The 26926-nt window shown below is 32.5% G+C and overlaps 1 protein-coding gene across 2 annotated transcripts; it reads left to right on the top strand.

The window, feature by feature from the left end:
• The first annotated feature begins 439 nt into the window (after positions 1 to 439).
• LOC122498396 (neprilysin-3-like) lies at positions 440 to 19040 on the top strand. 2 transcript variants are annotated; one of them, XM_043606097.1, is made up of 4 exons: positions 440 to 2332; positions 2457 to 2618; positions 2878 to 2954; positions 18750 to 19040. In XM_043606097.1, exons 1-4 carry the CDS (start codon positions 2314 to 2316, stop codon positions 18759 to 18761), a joined length of 270 nt encoding a protein of 89 aa, XP_043462032.1. In that variant the 5' UTR covers positions 440 to 2313; the 3' UTR covers positions 18762 to 19040. The 2 variants fall into 2 exon arrangements, with proteins under 2 accessions (XP_043462032.1, XP_043462031.1); XM_043606096.1 differs by lacking the exon at positions 18750 to 19040 and having other exon boundaries at positions 2878 to 3836.
• Positions 19041 to 26926: the final 7886 nt, after the last annotated feature.

Consider the following 26926-nt stretch of genomic DNA (forward strand, 5'->3'; position numbering starts at 1 on the left):
ATTAAAATAAGTTCTGTCCTATATACAATGTAAAAATATAAGAAGTATTATCCGGATTATATCACATATAATCCATTTTTCTCAGTGGGATAAAAATAGAATAAGGATCATTTAAGATCGCTTAGTTCGATTTCAGTGGTATTTTAATTTTGGTCATTGTACTGGACCTACTAGTGAGAATCATTCGATTAGGTCACAATAATAAATTAACTTCACACATGTTTTTAAAAGTTACTGTACCAACTTTAATTTGAAAATCTCAACTTCTCCTTTCCTGGAAGGTGGAAAAAGGTATTATTTGATATTTGATCCGCCATATGTGATACACTATTTAAATTTTTTAAATCTGATTCAAGATTCGTAATCAGCGTCCCAAAAAACCCCCGAGTACCAAATTTTGAAAAAACCCAATCACTTTTTAAAATTTGGTTCGCCATATTGGATCTGCTATTTTCATTTTTAAAAATATGACTTCAGATTTGTAATCAGCGACTCCAAAAACCCTTAAGTACTAAGTTTCAACCATATCCAATCTCTTTTTAAAATTTTGGTCCGCCATATTGGATCCGCCATTTTGAATTTTGAAAAACTATCATCGGATTCGTAATCAGCGACCCTAAAAATCTCAGAGCAACGAGTTTCAAGTGAATCCAATCTCTCAATTTGCCTGGGGCATGAAGGATTAATTCAGCGCATCATAATACATGGAAATATGTGGGTCTTGCACCTAGATCCGGGTACTTTTTTATGGTTAGAGTTCCAGACCCAATATTTCGTATCTCTGTTGGGTCAGGGGCGTACCCTTGAACTTCACGTCGAGTGCATAATCACCTTAGTTTCCCCCTCTAGGGTTATGAGATTTTATTTTACTACTTTTTTCGTGTAATAAATTATGCAGATTAATAAATATAGCAAAACTTTAAATATAAATTCAAAATACGCAAGCATTTAATTTTAAAGGAATATGGAGATAAAAGTATATCAACCATGTGAGTGGTTTGAACACCACTTTATATCGTTTCGTTCCGGTCCCAAGTACTTGGACTCATTAGTAAGGCTACGTAGTGGGAGACCTGCCCTAGACGGAAAAAGCAAATTCGGAACTTGTATATATATAGGTGATTCTCCGCGTAGTGCACAATTCAATGTCCCTCGTATTTTTTAAGAAATTAGTTGCACATATTGCAAAGATTTCAAGGAGAAAAACTAATTTCTGTGTTTACAAACAAAAGCCAATAGTCGTTTACATTTAAAAATTTATAATTTAGATTTAAAAGCTGTTTTAAGGTGCTAAAACGTCATGGTATGGCGTCCCCAGTACGATGTATATAAAAAAATTTTATTTTTAATAAAATACAGTAATTAATCTAAAAACTATTCATAGTTTCGTATTGTTTATGTTCGTAGAATTGTGAAAAACAAAAAACTTGCGAAAAAAATTTATTTAAAAAAATTTTTTTTGATGTTAATTCTTGTCCCTCGTTCTTGCATCATGGTCTGGCCTTTTTATAAAATTGTATTATTTACATAAAAATCAAATCGAAACTTTACTCAATATTAGTAAAACGCAACAACAAACTCTCCTAAGTAAATTAATAAGAGAGAAACTAATTTGAGAATTAATTGTTTTATTTTTTAGACATTAAAAGCACTAAACTTGCATAGGGAATCACAGAATCGTCATGGTCTGGCCTTCACATACTTCCCAATAAAATTGATAATTATTTATATTTTACATCAATTAAAGTGTAGTAGTATTAGATCAGTGAATATAAATGACGTAAATATGAAACAGAATGAAAATCGCTAATAAATTGTTTAAAAAATCATTTTCTCTTGAGCGTCATGGTCTGGCCTTCTTGTCATGGTACGGCTTTTCTGTATTGAACAGCGTGTAACAACAGAGTGAAGCAATAATTGTTAAACAATTGTAATTTGTAAAATAACATACAAATAATTATTATTTAAATTGACTGTAAATATAACAGGTGCTTTCATTTTACCATGGCTGGATAGTATTGCCGCAAAGTATATACAGATATATAAAAATTATTTGTTTAAAAAATAGAAAAATTATAAATATTTTGTCCGGCCCACGACTGATATTTCATTTATAAACACTAAATTTGAAGATTCTATATTGCCTTTTACTCAATTTGAAAAAAAATAAATCAGTAATAGTAATAACTTAAACGTGCGCTACGTGGAGAATCACCCATATTATGCTATCTACGACCGTAGATGCGAGATCTATTGGCCAATCCTAACAGGAAATTAGATCTGTATTGACAGTATATAGATTATTGTAAAGAAATGGATTTAAACCAACTTTGTAAGTATACATTACATGTTTAGAAAAAATTCAAAGTAAGCAAAAAAATTTCACTTTGATGCTCATTTACAAAAATAAAATATACTACTTGACTTTTATCATAATTAGTAAATTTTACTTACAGCTGCTTTACTGTATAGTGGAATAGATCACAATGTAGATCCATGTGACAATTTCAATGATTATGTGTGTGGTAAATGGCTTGAAAGAAATCCCAGTTTGGAGTATATTACAAGCTGGGGCATGGCGGATATGACTAAAGTGAAATCATTTCAAATAATCAAAGGTAAACTTATTGAAAAAACTTTTACGTCAGAGTTTATTTTATTAAATTAATAGGTAAAATAACTTTTTACACGAATAGATTCGGACAAGTGGTTTTTAATATACTTGTCTTATACACTTGTCCGAATGTATTCGTGTAAAAAGTTATTTTACCTATTAAAAGGTAAACTTAAACTATAGTTAAAAAAAATTTGTGTATATGCATTTACATATTTTTTGCAACAACATAATTATTTTATCAATTGTTTTTGATTTTAAAGATATTTTAGAAAGAGGTAATATTCTCGATGAAAAAAGCGAACTCTATTATGGAAAAAATACTATGAGGCGTGCATTGGTAAGCGTAAATATTAATAGTTATTTTACTTATGATTAACCTACACTGTATATTGTAATGTACATATAATGCTGGGATAGATTCTGTAACTTTTCCACATTCCATTCTCACTTCTTACTTTCCACGTTTTACTTCCCAATTTCCACTTTCACTTACCACTCCCCACTTTCATTTATAACTTCCACTCGCACTTCCCACTGCCCGACACGACTGGCATCATGGATATATTCGGTAGACCTTGCCGTAGTGGCGAGGCTTTTCACTGAAAGGCAACTAAACAGCAAGAAAGAATAGATTCACAAAATTCAAAGAAGGTACCCCATGTGAGCAGGCCGGAAACGGGAAATCTCACCATCGGTCCCAGGACTGATGCTCAAGCGCGCGCGGATTGTGAGAGCGTACAATTTCTTGCAGTGACGCGGGTGGTCGTGGAAAGGTTGGATACACAGAACATCGTGGAAGGAGAAAGAAAGAGAAAAGGAAGCGCTTCGAGTCTTCTGACAATGAGTGTGTTAAGTTGCAGTAGCGGAAAAACCGCACATAGCTCTATCTACTCAGAAGTAGACGACGAGACGATTGAAGAGACTCGCGAGATATGCTTGTGGCTCAGAAAGAAGGAGGCGAGTTATCTCGACAAAATGGAGTTTAAGGTTTCTAAGATGATGAAGTCTTGCGACATTCAGAGGAACGTCAACAGGACGGTAAAAGATGGACTCAAAGTCATCGAAGTCTTGCTGAAAGAAGCAAAAGTAAAGCATGCCACGGACTTCGATTTGGCATGCGTTCTCAGCAATGCGGAGTGTAACCGCAAGGACCGTAAGGAAGAGAGAGAGCGTTCCTATAGACGTAATCTCAAAAGCGTCATGAGAGATGCTCAGAAACGGAAGAAAGAGGGTGAAAGTCCAGAGGAGACTCGAACCTAAACCGATAAGAGGAAAAAGGAGGGTAAAGTGTAGTCTTTGGATCAAAGAGTTACACTCGAGATCCGTGATTTGGATTGCCTTACCCAAGAAGCCGAGGTGCAACAAGTGTTATCTGAAGCGATGGGAAACCCAGGAAGCAGGAGAGTGACGGTCTTAGGACCCAACCGCAGAGGGATGAAGCTCGCGGTTGTAGTCACCAACCCAGAAGAGGCGAACAGGTTGGAGAAATTGGGACATATTACAGCAACGTGGAAAAGTTGATTTAATTCATGCTAGTCGTGTCTCAATTTTGGGTTCCCTTTTTCCCAGTTGTTTTGACGAAATCTCCTTTGAGATTAAAGAATTTAGATTTTATTATTAGTAATTGTTGAATATTGAAGGGTTTTGGATTTGTTAATTTCCTATAAAAATTGACTCGCGTCTGACGAACGGAGTTATTTTTCTTCAGAATAAAAAAGGGGAATATTCACATCATTTGAATAAAAATAAATGTTGTAAATATAAATTAAAATTATCGTTAGAAAATTTGGCACCCAACGTGGGCCATTGTTGAGACGCTTTTGAGACACGACAGTTATTAATTGATTGTGACTTTTGACTAGAGTTTTTTTTTAGTTTTTTTATTTTGGCGGAGAGATTTCTTCCTGCAAGACTTTCTTAAATTTGTGACATATATTTTTGTGTATTGACATGGGAAAGGAGATATTTTGCGCAATTTTTATGACAATATTTTTATTATTTAACGAATTAATGATGATCTTGGACCTCATGGCGAGTCGCATCTGTAGAGAGACGCCATAACCCGATGTTAAATTTTTTTTTGAATAACTTGTGTAAATTTTGGACGATTTCATTAATTCTAATTTTATTGAATTCAGTGAATTTTTCTTGATTTTTCGTGATTGATGAAATATTTTTGCTATTATTACCTAATTAAATAACCAACACGTGCTTGTGTTAAATAAAATTACAATAATCACGTGACAGGTAACGCATGCGCGAAGCGATAATTTTTTTTGTCTTTTTCAAATTCATTGTCATACATAGAAATTGTCAGGCAGTGAAAATTTTGGACAAGGGAAATCATTGCGATTCAAAAATATTACTAATGCCGAAATTGAAGAGAATTTTTTTCACTTGGGAAGAGATGAGAAATTTGACTGTGAGACCTTGAAAATTTAAAGGACCAGGACCGTATCGCACGGGCGAAGAACCCTTTTGTTTTCTTTTTTTTATTGAACGAAGATCACTGAGAATTTTCAGATATATATTCTTAATTAAAAGTGAGTAGAGTTTGAAAAAATAAATATTTTTTTTGTGTTGACAATTAAATTATTTTTTTTAAAAGAGAAAGAACTTTTTTTTTAAAGAGAGTTTATGTAGAAAATTTGTATTGTTTTTTTTTGACAAGGAGTGTGTTGGAAATTGATTAGTTTTGTTGTTGACTGATTGTGAGTTGAGAAAATGGAGGAGTCATTGCAAGAAATTAATCAATACAGAAGAAAGATGCATAGTTTGATGCAAGTCGAAGAAGCAAGGTCAATTTGGGATACAATTGAGAAAATGCAAATAGGACAAGTTGTTACTACGCTATTGCATTATCATTGTTGTATTAGTGGTAGCGCTAAAGTGTTAAAAGAGCGGTTGTTTAGAGTCCAATTAAAAATACAGTTTTCCCGTAAATTAGATGTACCGTTTTTTGACTGTTATGACTTGAGTAGTTCGGATAAGACGTTTCTTATGGAAGTTTTTGTTTTTCCGGGGGACAGGGGCGTGTCCAGCGGGGGTTGGGTGTTTACCCCCCCCGAAATTTTGGAAAAACATATATGATAAACCCTAAATTTCTAATTTTATTCTCAGTACACCTCTTATCAAATTCCATAAACCCCCCCCCCTGAAACTTTTTTGGCTACGCCCCTGCCAGGGGAAGAAGAGGAAAGAAACATAAATGTAGTGAGAGGTGGTGCTCGAGAATCTGACAGTGATGCTGAATTGGCACACGACTTACTTCATGACTTGGGAATTTTGGGAACACTTAACCAAAGCCAAAGAACTACTAGTGCAAGTGGAGAAAATAGAGCATCGCATAAGGGACTTCAGCAGAATAATGACGGATTTCCACCTTCAGCTTCTATAACACAGTCACCCCAAATTCAAGTAATGTCAACCACAAGCATGCCTACTAATTCAGTAATAACGACTATGTCCCAATCTACAATAGTACCATCAACAAGCGTTATCAGAAGTACACCGCCAACGATAATGTCAACGGCAAGTACACCAGGTGTAATCAGTTGGAGGGAAGCAGTGGCTCGTCTTACCTTGAGCCCAGAAATTAGACATCTTATGACATTGCACCAACAGTTTGAAAATACATTTTATGGAAACGACCTTCAAGGACCAGGCAGGGAGGGGAGGACATGACTCTTAAGTGTTAAATTTGGAGAACACACAAGGAACTCAAATGTTTTTAATGAAAGAGAATCGTCCTCAACACTTGAGAGCGAATATGGAGAAACAATTACCACCCCCAAAGTTAGTGGAAGGAATTATTTACCACAGAGTGGTAATATGAATAAAACAAAATCACAATCTTTAACAGGAAACATTATCAAGATTAGCGACAGATGGGAGTGAGAGAGAAAGTGACTTTGGAAAAAGAGAATTTTTGGAGTATGACGACAGATCGGTGAGGAGGGAAGGAGTAACAAGACTCCAGGTTATTGATGAACTACGAAGCAGAACACAAGCAAAAGGAGAGAAAATCTCTGCTTATCTGACCAGTCTAAGGCTCATCATGGGACACTTAAAACGACCATTACCTTGTGAACAACAAGTAAAGATCTTGTATAAAGGGTTAACCCCAGCATACCAAAGACAAGCAGAACGATTGGCAATAGAGTCTCTTTCAAAGTTAGAGAGAAGTGTACGACAGTATGAAAAGATGAAAGACCTTGATGACAGATAGGTTCCACCAACCAACTACTTTAACCCCTTCTTTACCTTTATCACAGATTGCTGCACCTATTTCAGCAAATAAAATGAACAACAAGCCCAACCAAAGTCAGAAGAATATTGAAGTAATAGGACAAACAGGACAGGAACATCATCAACACAAAAACAATTTGTAGGCATTTGTTTTACGTGTCAGATGGTGGGCCATCGTTCTTCTCAATGTCCCTAAAGGACATGTTTCTGCTGTCAAGCAAAAGGACACTCAGCAAATCAGTGCCCTAATCGCCCCCAACAAGTTGACAGTTGTTTGGTGTGTAAAACACAAGTGGTAAATTTCTTAAATTGCCCCACTTGTACAAATTTAAGAATTGCCTTGGGAAGTGGCCAGTGGGGGCACAGAAGATGTCTGAACTCCCCTCCAACCCTCCCAATCAGTAGAGAGTGAGGGTAATGTCTGTAATGAGAAACCATGTGGGTTCAACTCATTTCCAATTAACCAAGGAGCAAGTTGTAGTTGGCAAGAGAGTGGGAAGGAGATAGTTCACAAGAGTGGGAAGGTACCACTCAAACTAAGTGAAGAGAGCATTTGCCGAGAAAAATTAAATGAAGAGAATAAGTTTAAATTTTTGACTTGGGATAAAGGAGAAAGAAATAGTAAAGAATACTTATTCAACTCTGAGAATAATCCTGAGGTGATTCAAGGTAGTAAAAAGAAGTGTTTACATTCGGTGATGAGACTCCAGTGCAGCACCGTCAAAGAAGAATGTCTCCAATTATGATTACTTGGGCGCAAGTACACGTAGTCTGTTTGTATGGACAAGGGATTATTGAGCCACCAGGAAGCAACTGGAGAAGAGCTCCAGTGATAACCAACAGAGGTGACAATGATTTTCGGTTATGTATGGACTTTAGAGACGTAAATAAAGTAACAATACAGGATGCATACCCGCTTCCTTCAAATGACTATATACTTGACAAGTTACGAAGAGCCCGTTATTTATCAAAAATTGACTTGAAACTGGCTTATCACCAGATTCCCATGGCAGAAGAAAGTAAAAAGTATACCGCTTTTGCTATTCCTGGATCTGGATTGTGGCAATATTGCAGGATGCCTTTTGGGTTGACAAACGCACCGAGAACGTTCCAAAGGCTCATTGATGACTTCCTAGGACCAGAGTGTGAACCTTTTGTATTCGGCTACCTTGACGACATCATTATTATGGCGGACAATTTTGACGAGCATGTAAAGTGGCTGGAAATAGTGTTGGAAAGACTGGCGGAAGCAGGGTTAGTGGTAAATCCTGACAAGTGTGAGTTTGGTTGCTCACAAGTTAGGTACTTGGGGTATCTGTTAGATAGTGACGGACTTCGACCGGATCCACAGAAAACAGAACCTGTGTATGTGGAGGGCTACAAATTTCTAGTTATCACGGATCACAGCGCACTGCGTTGGTTGAGAAACTTAAAAGATCCTAACGGACGTCTAGCTGGATGGGCACTGCAGCTGCAAGGTTGGAACTTTGAAATATTGCACAGGAAGGGTGCTTTAAATCAAGTCCCTGATGCATTGTCGAGAATGACAGAATCTGACGAGGAAGGGATCGAAGCATTCGAAATCATTGATGACCTGTGGTATTTAAAGCGTAAAGACTTGGTGAGACAATTTCCTCAACGATTTCCTAGCTGGATTATCGAAAATGACTTGTTATATCGACACAGAAGTGACCCCCTTCTTCTTCCAATTGACGGTGACTAGGATGGTTGAAATTTAGTGGTGCCTTAGGAGTATAGGGAGAGAGAGTTAACTGACACTCACACCTTACCTTCAGCGGGTCATTATGGAGTTGAAAAAACTTACAATTGTGTAGCAAGGGAATATTATTGGCCCGGAATTTGGAATAACCGGACGGTTCTCATCGCCTCGTGCTCTCCCATGTGCAGGCCTGTTGTAATTTAAAAACAATAGCAATATAAAGTTAACAAAAAAAATTGTGCAAGATAATTATATTTCAATATTCCGTGCAAGACAATTCTAATTCAAATTTGCGTGCAATATAATAACACGTGAAGTTTCGGACAATATAATTCAATCAAAAATATTAATGCAAGACAATTCTAACTTCGGACACAACGTAAAACAATACCCACTCAACCTCAAAATAATAAAAACGTTCAAAAATACTTTAAATTCATGGTTTTGATATTAACGGTTATGTGAAATATAGTGAAGCAAATTTTTGTTAAACATTAGAATCATGAAAGCATTTATATGAGATTTTCTAATAATAAATTGTGGAATTAATTTACTTAAATTTTTGATATATTAAATTAAACAAAATTTGAAATGAGAAATTCGGAATTGTCGATAAAAGGACAAATAATATATATCTTTACATTTAGAATTGTCTTGTCTATTTGTCAATTCAAATTTTGTTGTTGTAAATTTTTATTTAAGGTAATTCTCAATAACGAATAATAATTTTTTCATAATTTTTATCGTAAAAAGCTGGAAAAATGTCTTAAACTGCTACCTACAATTGTATTATTATTATGAATTCAATTGAGAATTTTATATATAAAACCACGAAATTACTGAGAAAATATTATTAGATTTAATTGTAAATTAATTGTTTGCATAAATAAATATTTTAATTTTTAGATAAGAGATTCAGTTAAAGTAAACAGAAATGGAATTTTTTTATTTTTATTTATAAATATATTTATTTATAAATATTTTTATCTTCTAGTTAACAATAATTTAATATATCAAAAAATTCAAGTAAACTAATTCCACAATTTATTATTATAAAAATCTCATATAAATGCTTTTATGATTCTAATGATTAACAAAAATTTGCTTCACTATATTTCACATAACCGTTAATATCAATACCATGAAATTAAAGTATTTTTGAACGTTTTTATTATTTTGAGGTTGAGTGGGCATTGTTTTACATTGTGTCAGAAGTTATAATTGTCTTACATTAATATTTTCGATAGAATTATATTGTACGCAACTTCACGTGTTATTATATTGCACGCAAATTTGAATTAGAATTGTCTTGCACGGAATATTGGAATAGAATTATTTTGCACAATTTTTTTTGATAACTTTATATTGCACTTGTTTTTCAATTAGAATTATCTTGCTCTGACATTTATGTTAGCATTTTATGAACGGGAGGCGTCGATTGGAACTTTACAGAATATGAAAGAATTTTCAGAAGAATTTCAATGTAGAGAAGGTCACTTTATGAATCCGAAACACAAATGTGACTTCTGGCAGAATGAAAATCGTGCTTAGAATTTAATTAAACTATAAGCATGTATAATTATTTACAATTATTACAAAAAAATTTCTTTTTTTCATAAAAGACTTTATGAACTGTGACACCATGCAATTATCAGCGTAGAAATTTTAGCAAGATTCTCGTATGGATCTGGTCAGATTTCCCTATTACCTACATGAATCTGATAAGGAAAAATGCAAGGAAGTAGTAGGACCCCAGGATTTTCTGAAACACTCGGATATTGACAAGCATATTTTGTGGGGAATTATAGCGAGTGTCCTGCGAAAACTTTTTTTAAAAACTAATTTTTCTTGTTACATCTGACAAATAACAATTGAAGGATATAAATTTGTTTTATCTTTTATGTCCTGTTAGATTTGAACGTTAAGGGGTTACATGGGTCAAAACGACCTGAAAACGTATATGTTTTTTTAATAATTTTTTTTTCATAAAATAAATAAATTTTTTTATTTGAACACTTTGGTATCTGAAAGTACAGTATTAAATGAACAAGATATTAAATTGTTTATAAAAAATATTAAAAATCAGGCCCGTAGCAACAGTTCTTCGGGCCCCTTTAAATAAAATTGCTTTTGCGGTGGTCAAGATATCTTTTGACTGCTTCATCTAAAAACAAAATACAAAAAATTTTCTGTTAGTGGGTGAATACATCTCGTGATTGAACGAAGGGTTTTCAAAGAAATTTAAATTTGGATGTTTGACAGTGTCTTTTATCAAAAGTTAAAATTTTTAGAATCATTAAGACCATGTAAAATCGGTTCTAATCAACAAAAAAAATATTCCTTCGTTCAATCACGAGCTATACTCATCCACTAACAGAAAATATTTGGTTTTTTGATTTTAAATGAACCGGTCAGAAGATATCGTGACCACCGCTTTTTTGGAAGGGTTCTCAAAGAATCTGTAGGTACGGCCCTGATTTTAAATATTTTTTAACGAAATTTTTACAAGTTACTCTTTTAATAGTGTACTTTAAGATATAAAAACACTCAAATAAAGAACGTTTTGACCCATGTAACCCCTTAAATGAACAAAATATATTGATTGGTTTTTCAAATTTAAATTTTATTTGTAATAATATTACTTCACATATTGAAAAATAATTTATAAAGCTTTAGAATTTAATAAGTTTTTTATTTTATTAACAAATCTATGGAAATATTTTTTTAATCTAAATATTTCCATAGATTTGTTACTGAAATAAAAAACATATATTTAATTCTGAAGCTTTATAAATTATTTTCTAATATGTGAAGTAATATTATTACTTTATACCTTTCCACGTATGCCTTGTCCTGTTTTTATACAATATTTCAGGTTGTGTTATTTATTTTTATTTATAATATTATTATATTTATTATAAAAATTTTTAATTTATGTTGCTCCTCTTTTAAAGTATATAATACTTAATAAATAATACTAAATAAATCCGGTTTATCAATGTTGTTATATAGTATATTAAATAATATATCCAAAGTAACCTAAAATTATAACTGTCAAATAAAAGTTCTCCATAAGACCTCGTAAAGCTCTTGCTATATTTTCCTTTTCAAAATTTGTAGTAATATTCGAGCATCACTGAAAATGCAAGGGCCCAACGAATTTCCCATATTTTTGCCTACTAGAAGCCTACTAAACTTCAAATTTAGATAAGGAAAATTAAGAAAATTTATACATGGGTAGTCGAGTTGATTTGTTGTAATTTTTTTATTTTAATAATAATTAACGGAAAACGAAAAATAATTTTCTTTGTAATCGGCTTTTCTGTATTCTAATAAACAGTACTTTGGAAATAAAGGTTGAGTTTTTATTTACATAATTAAAATTTACACTATCTCTGTCATGATGTAAATGGTGCTCCGAAGATTGTGAGGATTGTATTTATACTAGTTGTGAGTTGGAGGAGTGGGGGCCGCGTACTCTCATTGGTTACGCTTCTCATTTCCTGAGAAGCAGCACCGCTCCGTCCTACTCTTTCTCGCAGCGGCCAATAAGGCGCCACTTTCATAGGAGTATAAAAGACAGCCGCGCGCCTTTTGGAGAGCCATTTCAAATTTTGCTGCTTTTAGAGGAAACTCGCTACTTTTACTTTCCGCTTTCCTTTACTTTAATATGGTCATATCTTTGAAGGTACCCTTATTATTAAATGCACTTTTGTAATTCTAAATTTCAATTTTTATTGTTCCGCCAGTGAATAATTTTTAGATAGGGGAGAGTGGGGCAAGACGGGGTACCGGCCTTATTTAACAAACGAATTAACCAATCGCGATTATATTTTACATAATACTGCACCAAGACGATAGTTTCTTGTTTACGAAACCTAAAAGCCATGAGAAAACTACTAGAATCAAGACTGAATAAAATAAGAGTGACCAAAAAGAAAAAAGCTTGTCAGGTTAAATCATCAATTAGCGATGGTAAAGTGGAAAATACACCTTGTCTCTATTGCAATGGTTATTATTTAGACTCAAATGAAGGCTGGCCTGCTTTTGTTGTCTGCGGCCAATGGGCTCACTGCAGTTATGCATGAAGATGAAGATGCAACCTTTACTTGTGGAATTTGTCGACAGAAATAGGTTGCTTTCTTGAGTACCCCATCTTACCCCTACGGGTACCCCATCTCACCCGCCGGTGGGGCAAGATGGGGAGATTTGCAATTTTTTCAATATTATTAATTATAAGCTTTTTAAAGAAACAGATGGCCTTTGTACGCCTTTTTTACGAAAGACCGATTCCCAAAGATGATAATTAAAAATAATAATAAAGTATATATTCGATAATTTTCGTTTTTTTGCGCTTTAAACCTTAAGTACCCCGTCTTGCCCCACTCTCCCCTACTTAATTTTTTTAGGGATTTAATACTTTTTATCTACTATTTTCTTTGTCTTATTTTTTATCTCAATACATCTTTTTCTGTGGAAGGTATCTGTTTTTAAGTAGAAAATAAAAAATGGGAAGTGAAAAAAAACATGGTTTAGTTTTTTTAACTCTAGTCTCTCTCTCTCTCTTTGCCTAATTTGTTCTCGCTCTCTTTGGAACCTCTTTCCATAGTGTGTGCACTTCCTTACGGTGGATTTTTTTCCTCTTTTACTACGCTTTTCATTGTTGCCACCGCACTCCTTTTAGTCTCGCACTTTGCTTCTAAACACGTCATTTGTATGCGCGGTGGCTGCAGAAGAAATTTGCATGAGTGTTTGTCTTTGGCGTTAGAAAGAAAAAAAAGCAGGAGAATGAGTGAGTGAGAAAAGAAAAGGGAGAGGAAATTAACCAAGGGGTTAAAAAGAGTGACCCGTTAGAGGGCAAAAAAGTAAAAGTCTTAAGGTCGAGTGGAAAAAGAGGGTGGAATGGTAAAGTGTTTATTTTGATTTCATATTATCTTTACACTGTACAAATACATTTTATTGATACTCATTTCAATCTCTATTCATACTTCATTTAATTATCGTACATTTACTGTTATTTTTTATATAAATTCAATCAATTTGATATAAATGTCTACTGTTTTCAAGAATACAGAAAAATTTGTAATTTTTTTGATTTTAGAAAATAAGAACAAAGTGAGTTTTGAAAATTCAATTTTTCAGCAGGTTACACCGTAATTTTTGATTGTGGGTCAAAAGTTTATGTGTTCTTTGTTTTCGTTTGTTTCGAGACAACGACAAATACACAAAAGGCACTTCTTGAAATAATTTGCCCAAAGCAATATTCCGTTTGGGAGGTGCCCGATTCTGGTTCACTGTACAATTTACGCGCCACCGAGTCGAATTTATGCACACGCAAACGGACATCCAATGAACAAAATTGGAACTTTCCGCCTTTAGACCTATATATCCACACACCCAACACCATCACATCGACCCTGCATCATTTCCTCGTTTAATAATTCTAAAGCAATTGTGCCGCCTCTTCTTTTAGGAAACTAATATCTAGGTTATGAATTTAATTTACCACTGAAAAAAGAATTACTGCTATTATATTGTCAAAAGGTTAAGAAGTATTTTCCATTTTCTAAAAATTAAATCTTTTCGTTATTACCACTATAAAAGTTAGTTAGAGATGATCTTCTTGTATTTGGATGTGATTCTTGAATATTCAAGAGCATAAATATATTAATATTATTACCATAATTATTTATTTTGAAATCTTCTTTTATAATCATATTAATATCATTTACAGTATTAAGTAGATTAGTATACATTAAATTCATAGTAATCAGTATTTATTATTACTTTAAAAATAAACGAGAAGAGTCGAAAGAATTCTAAATGTATCTAGTGTCCTCTAAGGCAGCCGAAAAAGAAATGTCTCTTCATGAGACGCGCGTCTCCCTTTATACTCCTATGAAAGTGGCGCCTGATTGGCCGCTGTGAGAAAGAGTGGGAGGAGCGGCGCTGCTTCTCAGAAAGTGGGAGGCGCAACCAGTGAGAGCAAGCTTCCCCCACTCCTGCAACTTAGTCCAGTATAAATACAAACTACATTAACTACGGAGAACCATTTGCATCATGAACGCGAACAGTTATGTATGGTATCTACAACTAACGCTTTTGAATTCATTCAGACCATTTTTTCCCTTTAAAAAAATTCCTGAAAAACTCGGAAAATCAATATCAATATTTATTCAACAAATTGAATAAACCGAAGTAATATTATAAGAGTAATATTAAAGATAATTTTTCAAGAGTATAATGTTCACAAACATAAAAGCCGGATATTAAGCGACAATCAAATGAAGTTTACTCTGTGAATCGAAGCAAAAGCGACGTCGAAGAAACTCCACAAATAGGATGTAATAATACAGGACACGGTTTCTTTCTTCCAATATCTACGCAATACTCGTTATTTGTCGATAAAAATATTGTTCATCGAGTACAAATGGACAGAAGCGAAACTTGATGCGGGAAAAAAGTGAAAAAAATAAAATAACGACACAAGAGGAGAATGGGAAATTGAAGAAATGCAAGGTATTTGTTTAACAGATCCTCGACAGTCGATATGTACAGAGTGAAATATTTTCAGATTTTATAGCTGATTTTGAATATATTTACTAGGTTCTTTTTTACAGGTTAATACACTTGAAAACAGAATAATAAAAAACGAAAAATTTTTAGAAGAGGAACTTATCTTAATATTGAAAAAATAACTTAGATCTTCAAATTTTTTGGGATAACAAGAAATACGAAAATCAACTCGACTTAAGATAAATTATTGATGTCGGTGTAAATTTGAACCTCAAGAATTTAACCAATTATTCTCGAAATTGTATTTTAACCAGAAAAAATAAATTAATTGCTTCGTTAGATAAAAATGCATGAGAAAAAGAAAACAGAGAAAATTGCTTTTGTAAAAAATGGAAACAAAAGAAATGATCAATTAGAAGAAAAGTTACATCAATTTCGACAAAAAAAAATGAAACAAAAACATCAAGGAGCAATTAACAAAAAGAATTGGAAGCGCTCGCCAAACTGTTGAGAGTTTTCCCAGGCATTTCATAAGTTGCGAAATTCTTTTACCCGGACTAAACAATAAATCATGTCCGATTCATATGAGGGGGAGCGAAATCTTAATGAATCTAGAACACGAATGAATTGAAATAGGAGATTGAGGGGAAAAAGAAGAGAGAAAATGCTTAAAAACTGTAATTAGACGTTACTTCCCTTTTAGTTCTTGATAATTAGCGCTAATTGTTTTCCTCCTCTTAACTCGAAGGACACACAATTTTAAAGACGATCGCTCCTTTTACCGAAATTTCTCAATTTAGTAATTGACCAAAAAAAGAATTTTTTATTATGACAATTTCCAATTTAAGAGTATTTTTATTTTTAAAACAAAATTTTTCGATAAAATATTTTCAGACCGACAGTTATTTGAAATTAATGAAATAAAATTTAAAATAGAATTACAATTGACAGAGAAATATATAGTGCTGTAGATAACTATTTTTACTTGCACTTACGAATAATAATTAAGTAAAGAGAAAATTATTCTTATCCCTTTTAATTAGTTGATTCCTTTTTTTAATATCCACTTTTACGGAAATTTTCTCTTTGTAGTAATGGACCTTCAAGCTGTTGTAGGTGGTAATAATCTAGCCATTTCTGAAGCCACCATAATCAAGACATAACCAAACAACGTGACCTCTACTCCACTGGAGTAATACTCGTAACATTAACGTTTCTCTCATTCCACCGTTGAGACCTATCCTCACCATTACCAACATCTGGCGATCGATAACGCTCTCCTGGACCCATAAGAAACACACGACTTCTTTTTCACCGTGTTCACCAAAAAGATTTTTCGTCTTTCCTGACTTTATGGCGATTTATTCTTTTTAACTTCTAAACTGGGTATCATTCCTTTTTTCCTCTCTTTTTGAAAAAGTAACGCAATCATTCAATTTCATCGTACGATTCATCGTACGACAAGGAATTGTCGGAATTCCTTTTTTTTAAGAAAACTTTTCTGATCGAGAGTTTTGGAAAATTTTGTCCTACTTTTCACACAACGATTAATTTTTTTTATTTCCTTGAAATCAATTTTTTTATTTGAAAATTTATTAACTGCAATAAGACATTTCTTTTTAATGAAAAAAAATACTACTGAAGTTAAACCCAAAGTAAGAAAGTATGTGATAAAAAATACTAAAGATAAATTTTAATTCTGTTGCTTTTTGAAATAGGTAAAAAAAAATTTGCCATTGCTTACTGTCTGTAATATTCATTACCAAAGAGTTTCAAATCCAGAATGTCGATTTGCTTTATAATAGTTTAAAATCAAATTAATTTGCATTTTGCACTTGAAAAATCCTACAGAAGACGTCATTAGATTTTTTTACTTCCACAGAGGTTCGCTGTCATGATGCAAATGGTACTTTGTAGTTAGTGGTGTTCGAATTTATACTGGCCGTAAGGTAAAGGAGTGGGGAAGCGCCACCTGTTCCTAGAAGCAGCACCGCTCCCCCACTCTTTCTCGCGGCGGCCAATCAGGCGCAACTTTTATATAAGTATAAAAGACGACCGCACGTCTTCAGGAGAGATATATCTGTTTCGTCTGCCTCAGAGGGAACTCGCTACTTCTACTTTCCCTTACTTTTAAAAGCAATGTTTAATTATATTTAAATTAAAGTTTATATAACATATTGTAAATTTATAAATAATAGTATATATTGTATTACTGTATATAAACCATATTAAAATATGCTCAATAATAAGTACTTTATAATAAATTAATGATGATTATTTGTGATATGTAAATATATGTAATGAACAAACATTCAATATTTCTAACCGATATTGGATTTATAGGAATAATAAATATTTGCAAATAGTCAAATTTTCATATTAATTAATATAGTTTAAATAAATTCACATTAAATATTAATATATATAAATATAAAAATATTTGTAATTAATTTCGTAAAATGTTTTATCATCCATCGTTTTATTAAAACTACATTGTACAGATTAAATTACATTTATATAAAAAAAATAACATTTTTTATTGTAAATAAATTTCTCTTTTGTAAATGGAATAAAGTAATTTTTTGCTGCCTGTTATGATTGACAGGAATGTGTGATTTTATTGCGAGAACAAATATTGGTTCGTAGGGTTGGAGGTCTAATGACACACCTGGGCTATGAATCGGCGAGAACCTTTCGCTTCCTCTTTTTGCATGTTGTCCCCGCTACTCTTGCGTGACAACCCCAATGGGTGCACGCTAACTAAACGCGATTTCTGACACTGGCACACCACATGAACGATGTGCGCATTGTGTTTGCACGAAAAGCCTTTTTGTCACAATATTATAGGGGGAGATTTATAAAGATATGAAACTAATTTGATTACATTAGCTGCATATAACAGTGGAATGAATTATTATTATTATGATCTGAAAATTGTTCTATTATGTTTATTTCCATGGAATATTTTTATCTCTTTATTTATGTGTTACGTCCTGGCAAATAGACAATTAAAAATATTTAATATTATTCAAATCTAGACTTTTTTCTAATACAATAATGTTTAGATAATAATAATTTTGATTAATTTTTATAGCGTAGTTTAATTTTTTTGTAATTTTATAAATATATGTGTGGTATTGCATTGTATTGCTCTCGAGTCTTGACCGTAACCATATTTTATTTATAAAAATAATTTATTTTAAAACTTCTATAAAGAATTTTTGGGAGCTCCTCCAAAGCGAGGTATCTTGCTGTGAGCAGGATATTTCTGAACTGGATCATCTAAAATGAAAAATAATTTTTGACAAATTGGCGCCTTTTGAAAGCGGAGATATTGATTTCTGACAAAAATTCACGACTTAAATATTGTTTATAAAATAAAAAAATATTTATTGTAAAGAAACCTTCGATTAATTACTAAGAAATATAATTAAAAAGCTTGTGTTAAAATTAAAATAGTATTTACGTATTATTCTTGGATAGTTTATGCATCATTTAATCCTATTAAGAAGAATTGAAAAAAATTTGCTGAGTAATATAACCCCTTACAGACTTGACTAATTTAGTACTAATTTTGGGTACTAAATCGTCATTTAGTTTTATTTTAATACCGAAAATCAGCTCTAATTTAGAACCTTTTATTTACAGTGTGTAATTTAAACGGCAATAAAAGTGGAATAAGTGACTTGGGAGAGAAACGGGACAAAATGGTTGTGTGCATTTTTAATAAAATAAAGAAGAAATAAAAACGTTATTTTAACTTTTAAGTCATAACAGCCTGAGATGTACATTAGCAGAAGACCAAAATAGGAAAAAAGACGTTTAAATTTAAATTCTTTTAATCCTAGTAATTTTTAATGAGTGTAATTATTATCTGACTTGTCACTGGAATGTTGCTAAAGAACATACTGAAGCAAAAAATGTTATTTTAACTATTAAGTATAGTAGCAGTCGATTCATAAAGTTTAACAATATTTTTTACTTTTAGTTTTGCAAAAAAAAGTTTTTTGTCCATAACTTTAAAAAAATGTTAAGACATCTGTAAATAAATAAATAAATCTATAAATAAATGATAATTCAGAAACTGGAATGCGTAATCTCAAATATGGCAACCGAACCGTTCAACATAAAAAGAATATGGAATTCGTAATGCAGGATGTGGAATATGAAAAGTTCAATACAGAATGCGGAATAAGAAATGTAAAATAGGAAATAATTTGGAATTAAAATTTGGGATTCTTGTAAGTTTAATCCAAGATGTAGAAATAGGAATGTGGAATCTAGGATATTGAATATAGAATATGGAATCCGGAAAAAGGAATTCGGAATTTCGAAATGTGGAATCCGGAAATGTAGAATTCGGAATGTGAAATCTGGAATGTTGAATCCGGAATTTGAAATCTGAAATGTAGAATTCTGGAATGTAGAATCCTGAATGTGAAATGTGGAATTCGGAAATCTTGAATGCGGAATTTGGAATTCAGAATCCGGAATGTTGAATCCGGAATGTGAAATCTGGAATGTAGAATCCTGAATGTTGAATCCGGAATGTGAAATTCGATATCTGGAATGTGGAATTCGGAATGTGGAATTCGGAATCGGGAATCTTGAATGTGGAATGTAAAATTTGGAATCCGGAATGTGGAATCAGGAAAAAATTATGTAATCGACCCCTAGGCCCATATAATGAATCTCTCCCTTAAAAGGCTGTTGTTTCAATCTCTGTGTTTATTTGAAGTGATCGTAAAAAATCTTTTTGTCAAATATTTTAATACACTCGAGTTAAGGTAAATTATTGCCGGAGGTAGGTTGATTTCCAAAATGATGGGCATGGTCCTGAAGATCAGATTTTTTCTCTACAATAACAAAAAATTGTCATCATTAGAAATGTAAAATCCAGCATCACAAATGTAAATATTGTAGTAAGTGAAAAAGAAGAGAGACAGAAAAGAAACAATAGGAGAAAAAAATAGAAACGGAAAATTCCGATACTTCACATTTCTCATGCATAGCATGTCGCACAAAGAGTGACATCCTCATTGAGGAGATCTAACGGATTTGCGTCGCTGAGCGTCAGTCTGCCGTGTAAATCCGTACTCTATCGGACTGCGTCTAGAGTTGCAGCAATCCTTTCACCCTCTCCCCTTCTCCGTCCCTTTTACCTTCACTCACCCCTCTTTACCCCTTCGTTTTATCCCCCATACCCTCTTTTGAGAGCCGAGCGCCTCTATCAATTAATTTTTCTCGAGTGCCCCCACGATCGATGAGCGTCCCATACATAAATGCATGAGGGCCGCGCACAGTACCGTCGACTTTAAAGACCGATATTCTCGGTTAGCGTTGAACTCAACCCAAAGGAGAGGCAGACGAACTACTATAAACGTGGTTGGTGTCAGTAAAGAGAGGTTCGTCAGAAGAAGGTTGGGGAGGAGATGTAAGTTGGTTGGTTTCGAATGAGAGTGGGGCGAGGGGAAAGAGGAAACTACGGATAGAATGGAAATAACAAGGAATGAAGGAAAATTCGCGAGGTAAAGAGAAGAGGGGATGACAGTTAGAGGGAGAGGGATATTCGGAAATCCCGCGGGAGAGGAAGTTGAGTACTCCAGGGAGAAGGGGTAACGAAATTTTCGACTCTCCTAAATATTACCATATATATCTCGAATAGGCGTTTACACGGAAACACAAGTTAGATGTCCGTTTGTGGTTGTCTTTTTGTATGCATATGTATGTGTATGCTTGCAGCCGAGGGATAGGTCGTTAAACGAGCTCGGAGAGAGAAGTAAGTGTTCTGGTCATGCAGGATGTAATTATAAATCGATATTATCTGTCCTTAGGCCTGTTAATGTCTAATCTATTCCAGTCTAACGAGCGACATTCGAGCAAATGATTTTATAAACCAGCAATTTAGGTGTGAAAAATTCCGAATGGAAACTACCTTTTATATAATATTTATATATTAATAAATAATTGATAAATAATCTTAGAAATTATTATTAGAATTTCTTTTTAACTAATTTGCATATTTATACTCGTTTCATATTAAGAATAAATTAATAAATTTATCATCGAGGGCTTCCCCCACGATACGGTGGGAGAAGCCGGTTCTTAAATAGGGAGGGGAGTCTGGCGTTGTGATTGGCTGGCTGGAATCTAATATAAGAAGCAGCAGCCCAGAAGGAGCGTCAGTTCAACTCTTGGGCTCCTGGACGACGTATCATATTATTTAAAAACAGAAAATTTATATTATTTTTTCTAAAACTTTTGTCTTCGCTACAAAATTCGAAGCGTCACTGCAACTTAAAACAAAACCCCAGTGTGTAAAGACCACAGAAGTGGTCAAATGAATTTGACATTTAATTTATTATTTTAACTTTTTATACTTATAACAACGATTTTTAATCAAAATTCCCGCAAGCAAACGGAAAATTGTAAATTCTAGATAAATATGGCCAAAACTTTAGCCAAAGTAATTATACTCTGAGTCAAACTTTGAAACATTGTTCAACAACTTAAATACCACTGCTTATGGCCGTTTTCCACACCTTAAAATAATTTGTCGAAGAAAAAATATTTTTATGTATTCAAAATATCTATATTTTGACCATGTAAAAAAATCAAACAAACTATGGGCAATGGAAAACTATAGTTTCAATTTGAAAATTTCTTTATTTTGATTATGCTCACAATTTAGGAGACTGAGGCGAACAACAAAAATATTTAAAAAAAAACAGAAAATTTATATATTTTAAACATGGTTTAAATCTAGCAAATCACGGATAACGTCAAAAATATTTAAAAACCTGAATATTTATATTATATTTTAACTGTGGTCAAAATCTATCGAACCATGTCAATTCCAAAAATGACAATAAAAAAAATTATGTGTGTATGTCTGTCCGCAATATTTTGTCCGGGATAAACAGAAAGACTACTTGACCAATTAAAACGAAATTTTACAGTCTCTTAGGTAATAGTCTAACTTAAAATCTTAGCTATATCCGATTAGAAAATATTAAGCTGAACGAAAGTTATAACTTTTTTCGCAAAATTATAAAAATGTGAAATTTTAAATTTTTCGTCATTCATTACATTTCTTTTATTAACAAGTTTTAAAATCTGATGTCTATTACAACTTTTCTAAAATCATTAAACGTGAGTTTGCAAACAATTTCTATATTGATATTTTAAGGTTTTGAGTTTGAAAATTTCATAGTATGTATTGTCATATTTAACGTAGAAAATAAAATATACATATTCAATATAAAGGGTGCAGTAAAAGTATCAATAAAACTGAAATTCAACTTCAGCGGGCACTGGGACATAGAAAGTCCTTCATCTTCGCGCTCCAAAGAGGTCACCCGGAGTGACCAAACAATGAAAATAGTTGTTAATCTGCTCGATTTTTGCATCAATCGAATCGCGATTATAAGTCACTAAACAAAATTTGATCAACTTTCAAAAAATAATTTTTTTTTCATTTCTACTTGTTTATTTATAACAATTAAAAAAGCATGTACAAAACTACTGAAAAGTCTCCGGGTGTTTATTTTGTATATTGCAAAAAAATAAAAATAAAATCATCAAAGTTTTACAGTAAAATTGTTTTATGTCAATAAATACAATATATTTTGATGTTACAATAAATTTTTCATTTGTTTAAACAAATTATTGTTGTTATTTACCAACTTTTTACGGAATGCACCTAGAAAGTTGTAGTTTTTTCCTAATTTTGCAATTTATTAAACCTTATATGATTACATATAACAATTTATATACAAATTATTAACTTGTTTAAATAATAATTTTATTTTTATCTGCAATATGCATAAAAACATTATTGCAATACAGTATTTGTATTTAACACATAATTATATGGAAAAACTTTCATCAATTTAAATCGTTTTTGGAAAATAAAAATAAAAAAGGGTTTGGTCACCTCGGGTGACCGCATCGGAGCCCGCATTATAAAAAATCGTTGATAGCGCGAAGGTAAAGGCAGTAGTCTCCTTTATAAGCTTAAAATAATCGACTTTTTTATTTGGTCTTAAATCTATTTCAAAACTATCCAAGAATATGTCTTTAAAATTTTAGAGGCCAATTTGACATATTTTCGAAGGTAGAACAGATTTCGTGACCGATCGTCGAGCACGTGTGAATGCTCTGGCAGACCCCAACGCGCGCGCTCCACCCCAATGGGAAATGCCAGTGTAGTGCCGATGTTCACCACTGGCTTAGTACTCAGACGATTGTTCGGCGTAGTCTAGCCGAGCCTCGACAACTAGTGCTGGCGCAGTACAGAATTTTTGTTTCGCCAAAGCTTGGACAAGCCACGGCGGCAAGTGCTGGCTGAGTATAGAAAAATTGTTCACGACGCTCTTTGCCAACATTGCTTTTTTGACATAAACTTGAAAAAAATTATAAAAAAAGTTTATGAATGTTTATAAATATACATTTATTGAAAAAAATTAATATTTTACTTTTCAGTTGTTCAATTTTTATTTTTATTAAATTTAATAATAACACAGGCCTACAAATTTCAGACCCAGAAACGGGATGAGTCATTTCCGATGTAATTTGTCACCCTGAATCCAAAACTGGCAGCGAAATTGCTCTATCACGTCAGAGTTCTGAGATATTCTAACCTAAAAGAGTAAAAAAGGCCATTTTTGGCAACATTCGACTCTCAATAAAATCTACAAAAAATTTTGTTTATCATTGGAACAAATTTTAAAAGAAAGTACAATTATTCACCTTTCAAAATATTCTACACCCGATCCGATCCGACTTTTTTTCACTAAGATACAACAATTTAAAGTTTAGGTTACACGACCTAAAAACTGAAAAAAGGAAGAAAAGAATAATTGGAAAGTACTTTAACTTAAGAATCTGATTCTTAATATTTTGGGATTGTTGATTAGAAAACCGATGTCGGATTTTCAAAATTCAAAATGGCGGATCCAATATGGCGTATGTCAAAATAAAAAATTGATCGGATTCGCTTGAAACTTTTTACTCGGGGGTTTTTCAGGTCGCTAATTACGAATCCGATGTCAGATTTTTGAAATTCAAAATGGCGGATATAATATGGCGACATATTTTTAAAAAATTTAACGGATTCGCTTGAAACTCTTCACTCGGGTGTTTTTGAGGTCGCTTATTAAGAATCTGGTGTCACATTTTCGAAATTTAAAATAATTGTGGATCTCAGAATCCTGACGTGATAGAGCAATTTCGTTGCCAGTTTTGGATTCAGGGTGACAAATTACATCGGAAATGACTTATCCCGTTTGTGCGTCTGATAAAATTATAAATTTTGTAGGCCTGTGTAATAATTTAACATAATTGTCTAATTTTGTAAATAATAAATTATTTAAACAAATTAAAATTATAAACAAAATTTAAACATTAATCTCAATAATAATTTGGATCCTATTAAAATACTATATCATACTTCTTACTATGAATAAAAAATTAATAAAAAATTACCACGTAATTTAAGAATTACGTGAAATGTTAAATGCAATAAGTAAAGTAATTTAATTTAATTATTAAAAATTTAGTTTAATTTATTTTATTTCAATTTATTATTTCTAACGTATCCCTATTTTTTTCTCATCTTTGACTCAATAATTGTATGTCTCAATGATAATGAGATATTAATAGATTACTCTACACATGTGTCGTTAGCATAGTGGTTAGAGCGTTAGTCTGTTAGTCCGTAGGTCGTAGGTTCGATTCTCCTCGTCAGCAATTTTGTTTATTTTCATAGGTTTGCGATATTTCAAGATTCCAATCGTTAGTTACTAAAATATGAAAATCTAATGCACACTTAATGTAATTGTTTATTATTTAATTTTTAAATGTTATAAACAATTTTTTTCTACTTCATTTACTATATCCATTGTTAGTCTCCATCTTTAATACAATTTCTTTAAGAAGAGAAATATTTTGTGAATAATAACTATTTAGTAATATTATTTAGCATTTTGCTGTTAAATTATTTATAATTATTAAATTACGACTAATTAATAACAATACGGCATTTATTGCGGCAATATTCTCAGCCAGCACTGTCTGGCAGCACTGGCAGGCAGTACTTTGCCAGCGTTAGACAGCGTTATAATCCCAGAATTTTGCCAGTTCTGTATGTCAGCGTAGCTGCCAGTACTGCCAGTGCTGGCGCAGTACTCCGCCAGTTGTAAATTTCCCATTGGGACCCCTTCATGCGTTCTATTGTTTACCTAACCATGTATCACCTTGTATACACCTGAAAAGGTGTACTCAAAATTCGAACGAATCGTTCAATTCGCTTGTGTGGCGCTTAAACCCAAAATACGTCAATTCTGGCTCTAAAATCGTCGAAATAGCAGCAAATGTGGCTGCAGGAATTTTTAACGAGGACTATGCATCTGTACTGACCACTATGTAGCTGCTCGATATTGTTATCGAGCAGCAATGCAAAAAGTTTGCCGATAATATCGATGCGGATCGCATAACGAGGGAAAACCGGCGCTCGCCATTTTCAAGCAAGGAGGCTCGGACCGCTCGACGAGAAGAAAATCTTCGACAAAATTAGTTCTTCGAGAAAGAGGAAGGACTACTATATAGGCCAGGAATAGCTGATTAAAATTTAATTAGTGTAAGTATCATAAAAATTGTATTTTTTGGACATAAAACTTTAAATCGCTTTTTCTCGAATTTTCATTTTCACACGTCATAGAAAACGGTGCCGGTGATAGCAAAAAGAATTTTTGTCCAATTGACAAAAATCAAAATGTTCTCGCTTCAGTATTAAATTATCTTCTATTTGAACTAAAATAGTTAGACAAAAGTATTATTTAAACTATTTTTTTTGAAGCTCAAATACAGTAGAATATCACCCAAAAATTTCGTTTACCGCAATCATTTCCTTTCCTTTCAAAAAAATTCCTGAAAAAACGCTTTTTTCACCTTCTAAAGGAGACTACTGCCTTAAGGCCCCATTAGGGAAAATTGGGGTTTATGAATCAAAATTTTCTTATTTTTGAATTCTAGAAATGTTTTAGAAATGACTTTAAAAATAAATAACAAATTCCTATTTATGAATTAAAATTTTTCTTTTTGAATTTTAGAAATGTTTGGTGTATGTTGTCGATTTTCAAAATTCTATCCGGGCATTACGCAAAAACGGGTAAAATGTAAAATTCCATGTGGAAATTTTCAATATAGGAATATGGATATAAATTATACCTAGAGAAAAATGAAAATAGATTTTGCATGGGATTTTTTCTTAAAGAAATATCTGGCACAATGTCCCATACGGTTTTACATGGGAATCCATATGGTTTCCTTTATGAAAATGGGCTTTTACATGGTTATTAATATAGGGTCCCATGTAGATTCCCATGTAGGAATCGAATACGGAAAAATCGGGATTGTTTTTACCAAACCAGGAATTTTTTCTTTGCTATAAATCAAATTTGAATAATTTTCTCTTAAAGTACATCTATTTAGTTTTAAAAATTCAACGAAATTTTGAAAAAAAACTGAAAATTTTCTTCGACAATAATAGATAAAATTCAATAGAAAATATTTTTCCTAATAGTGAAAACTTGTTGAGAAACTTTTTTCTGCCTTTTTTATGTACAATATAATTTATTATTATATCTCCAAGTTGGAAGTGTTTATCACCGTCAAAAACTTTTAAAAGTCGATTTCTATTTTATGTAACCGCCAACAGAAGAGTATATATAGAATATTATATATATATATATATATATATATATATATATATATATATATATATATATATATATTTCTATCTATATATATATACCTAAAGATCC

Source organism: Leptopilina heterotoma, unplaced genomic scaffold (assembly GCF_015476425.1).
Source record: "Leptopilina heterotoma isolate Lh14 unplaced genomic scaffold, ASM1547642v1 Lhet_15, whole genome shotgun sequence".
In the NCBI taxonomy this organism is placed as follows: Eukaryota; Metazoa; Arthropoda; class Insecta; order Hymenoptera; family Figitidae; genus Leptopilina; species Leptopilina heterotoma.

What these genes read in the sequence shown, in the direction of transcription:
- LOC122498396 (XM_043606096.1), top strand. An exon ending in ATCATTTCAAATAATCAAAG is followed by an intron (nt 2,619 to 2,877) that starts GTAAACTTATTG and finishes TTGATTTTAAAG; the next exon opens with ATATTTTAGAAAGAGGTAAT.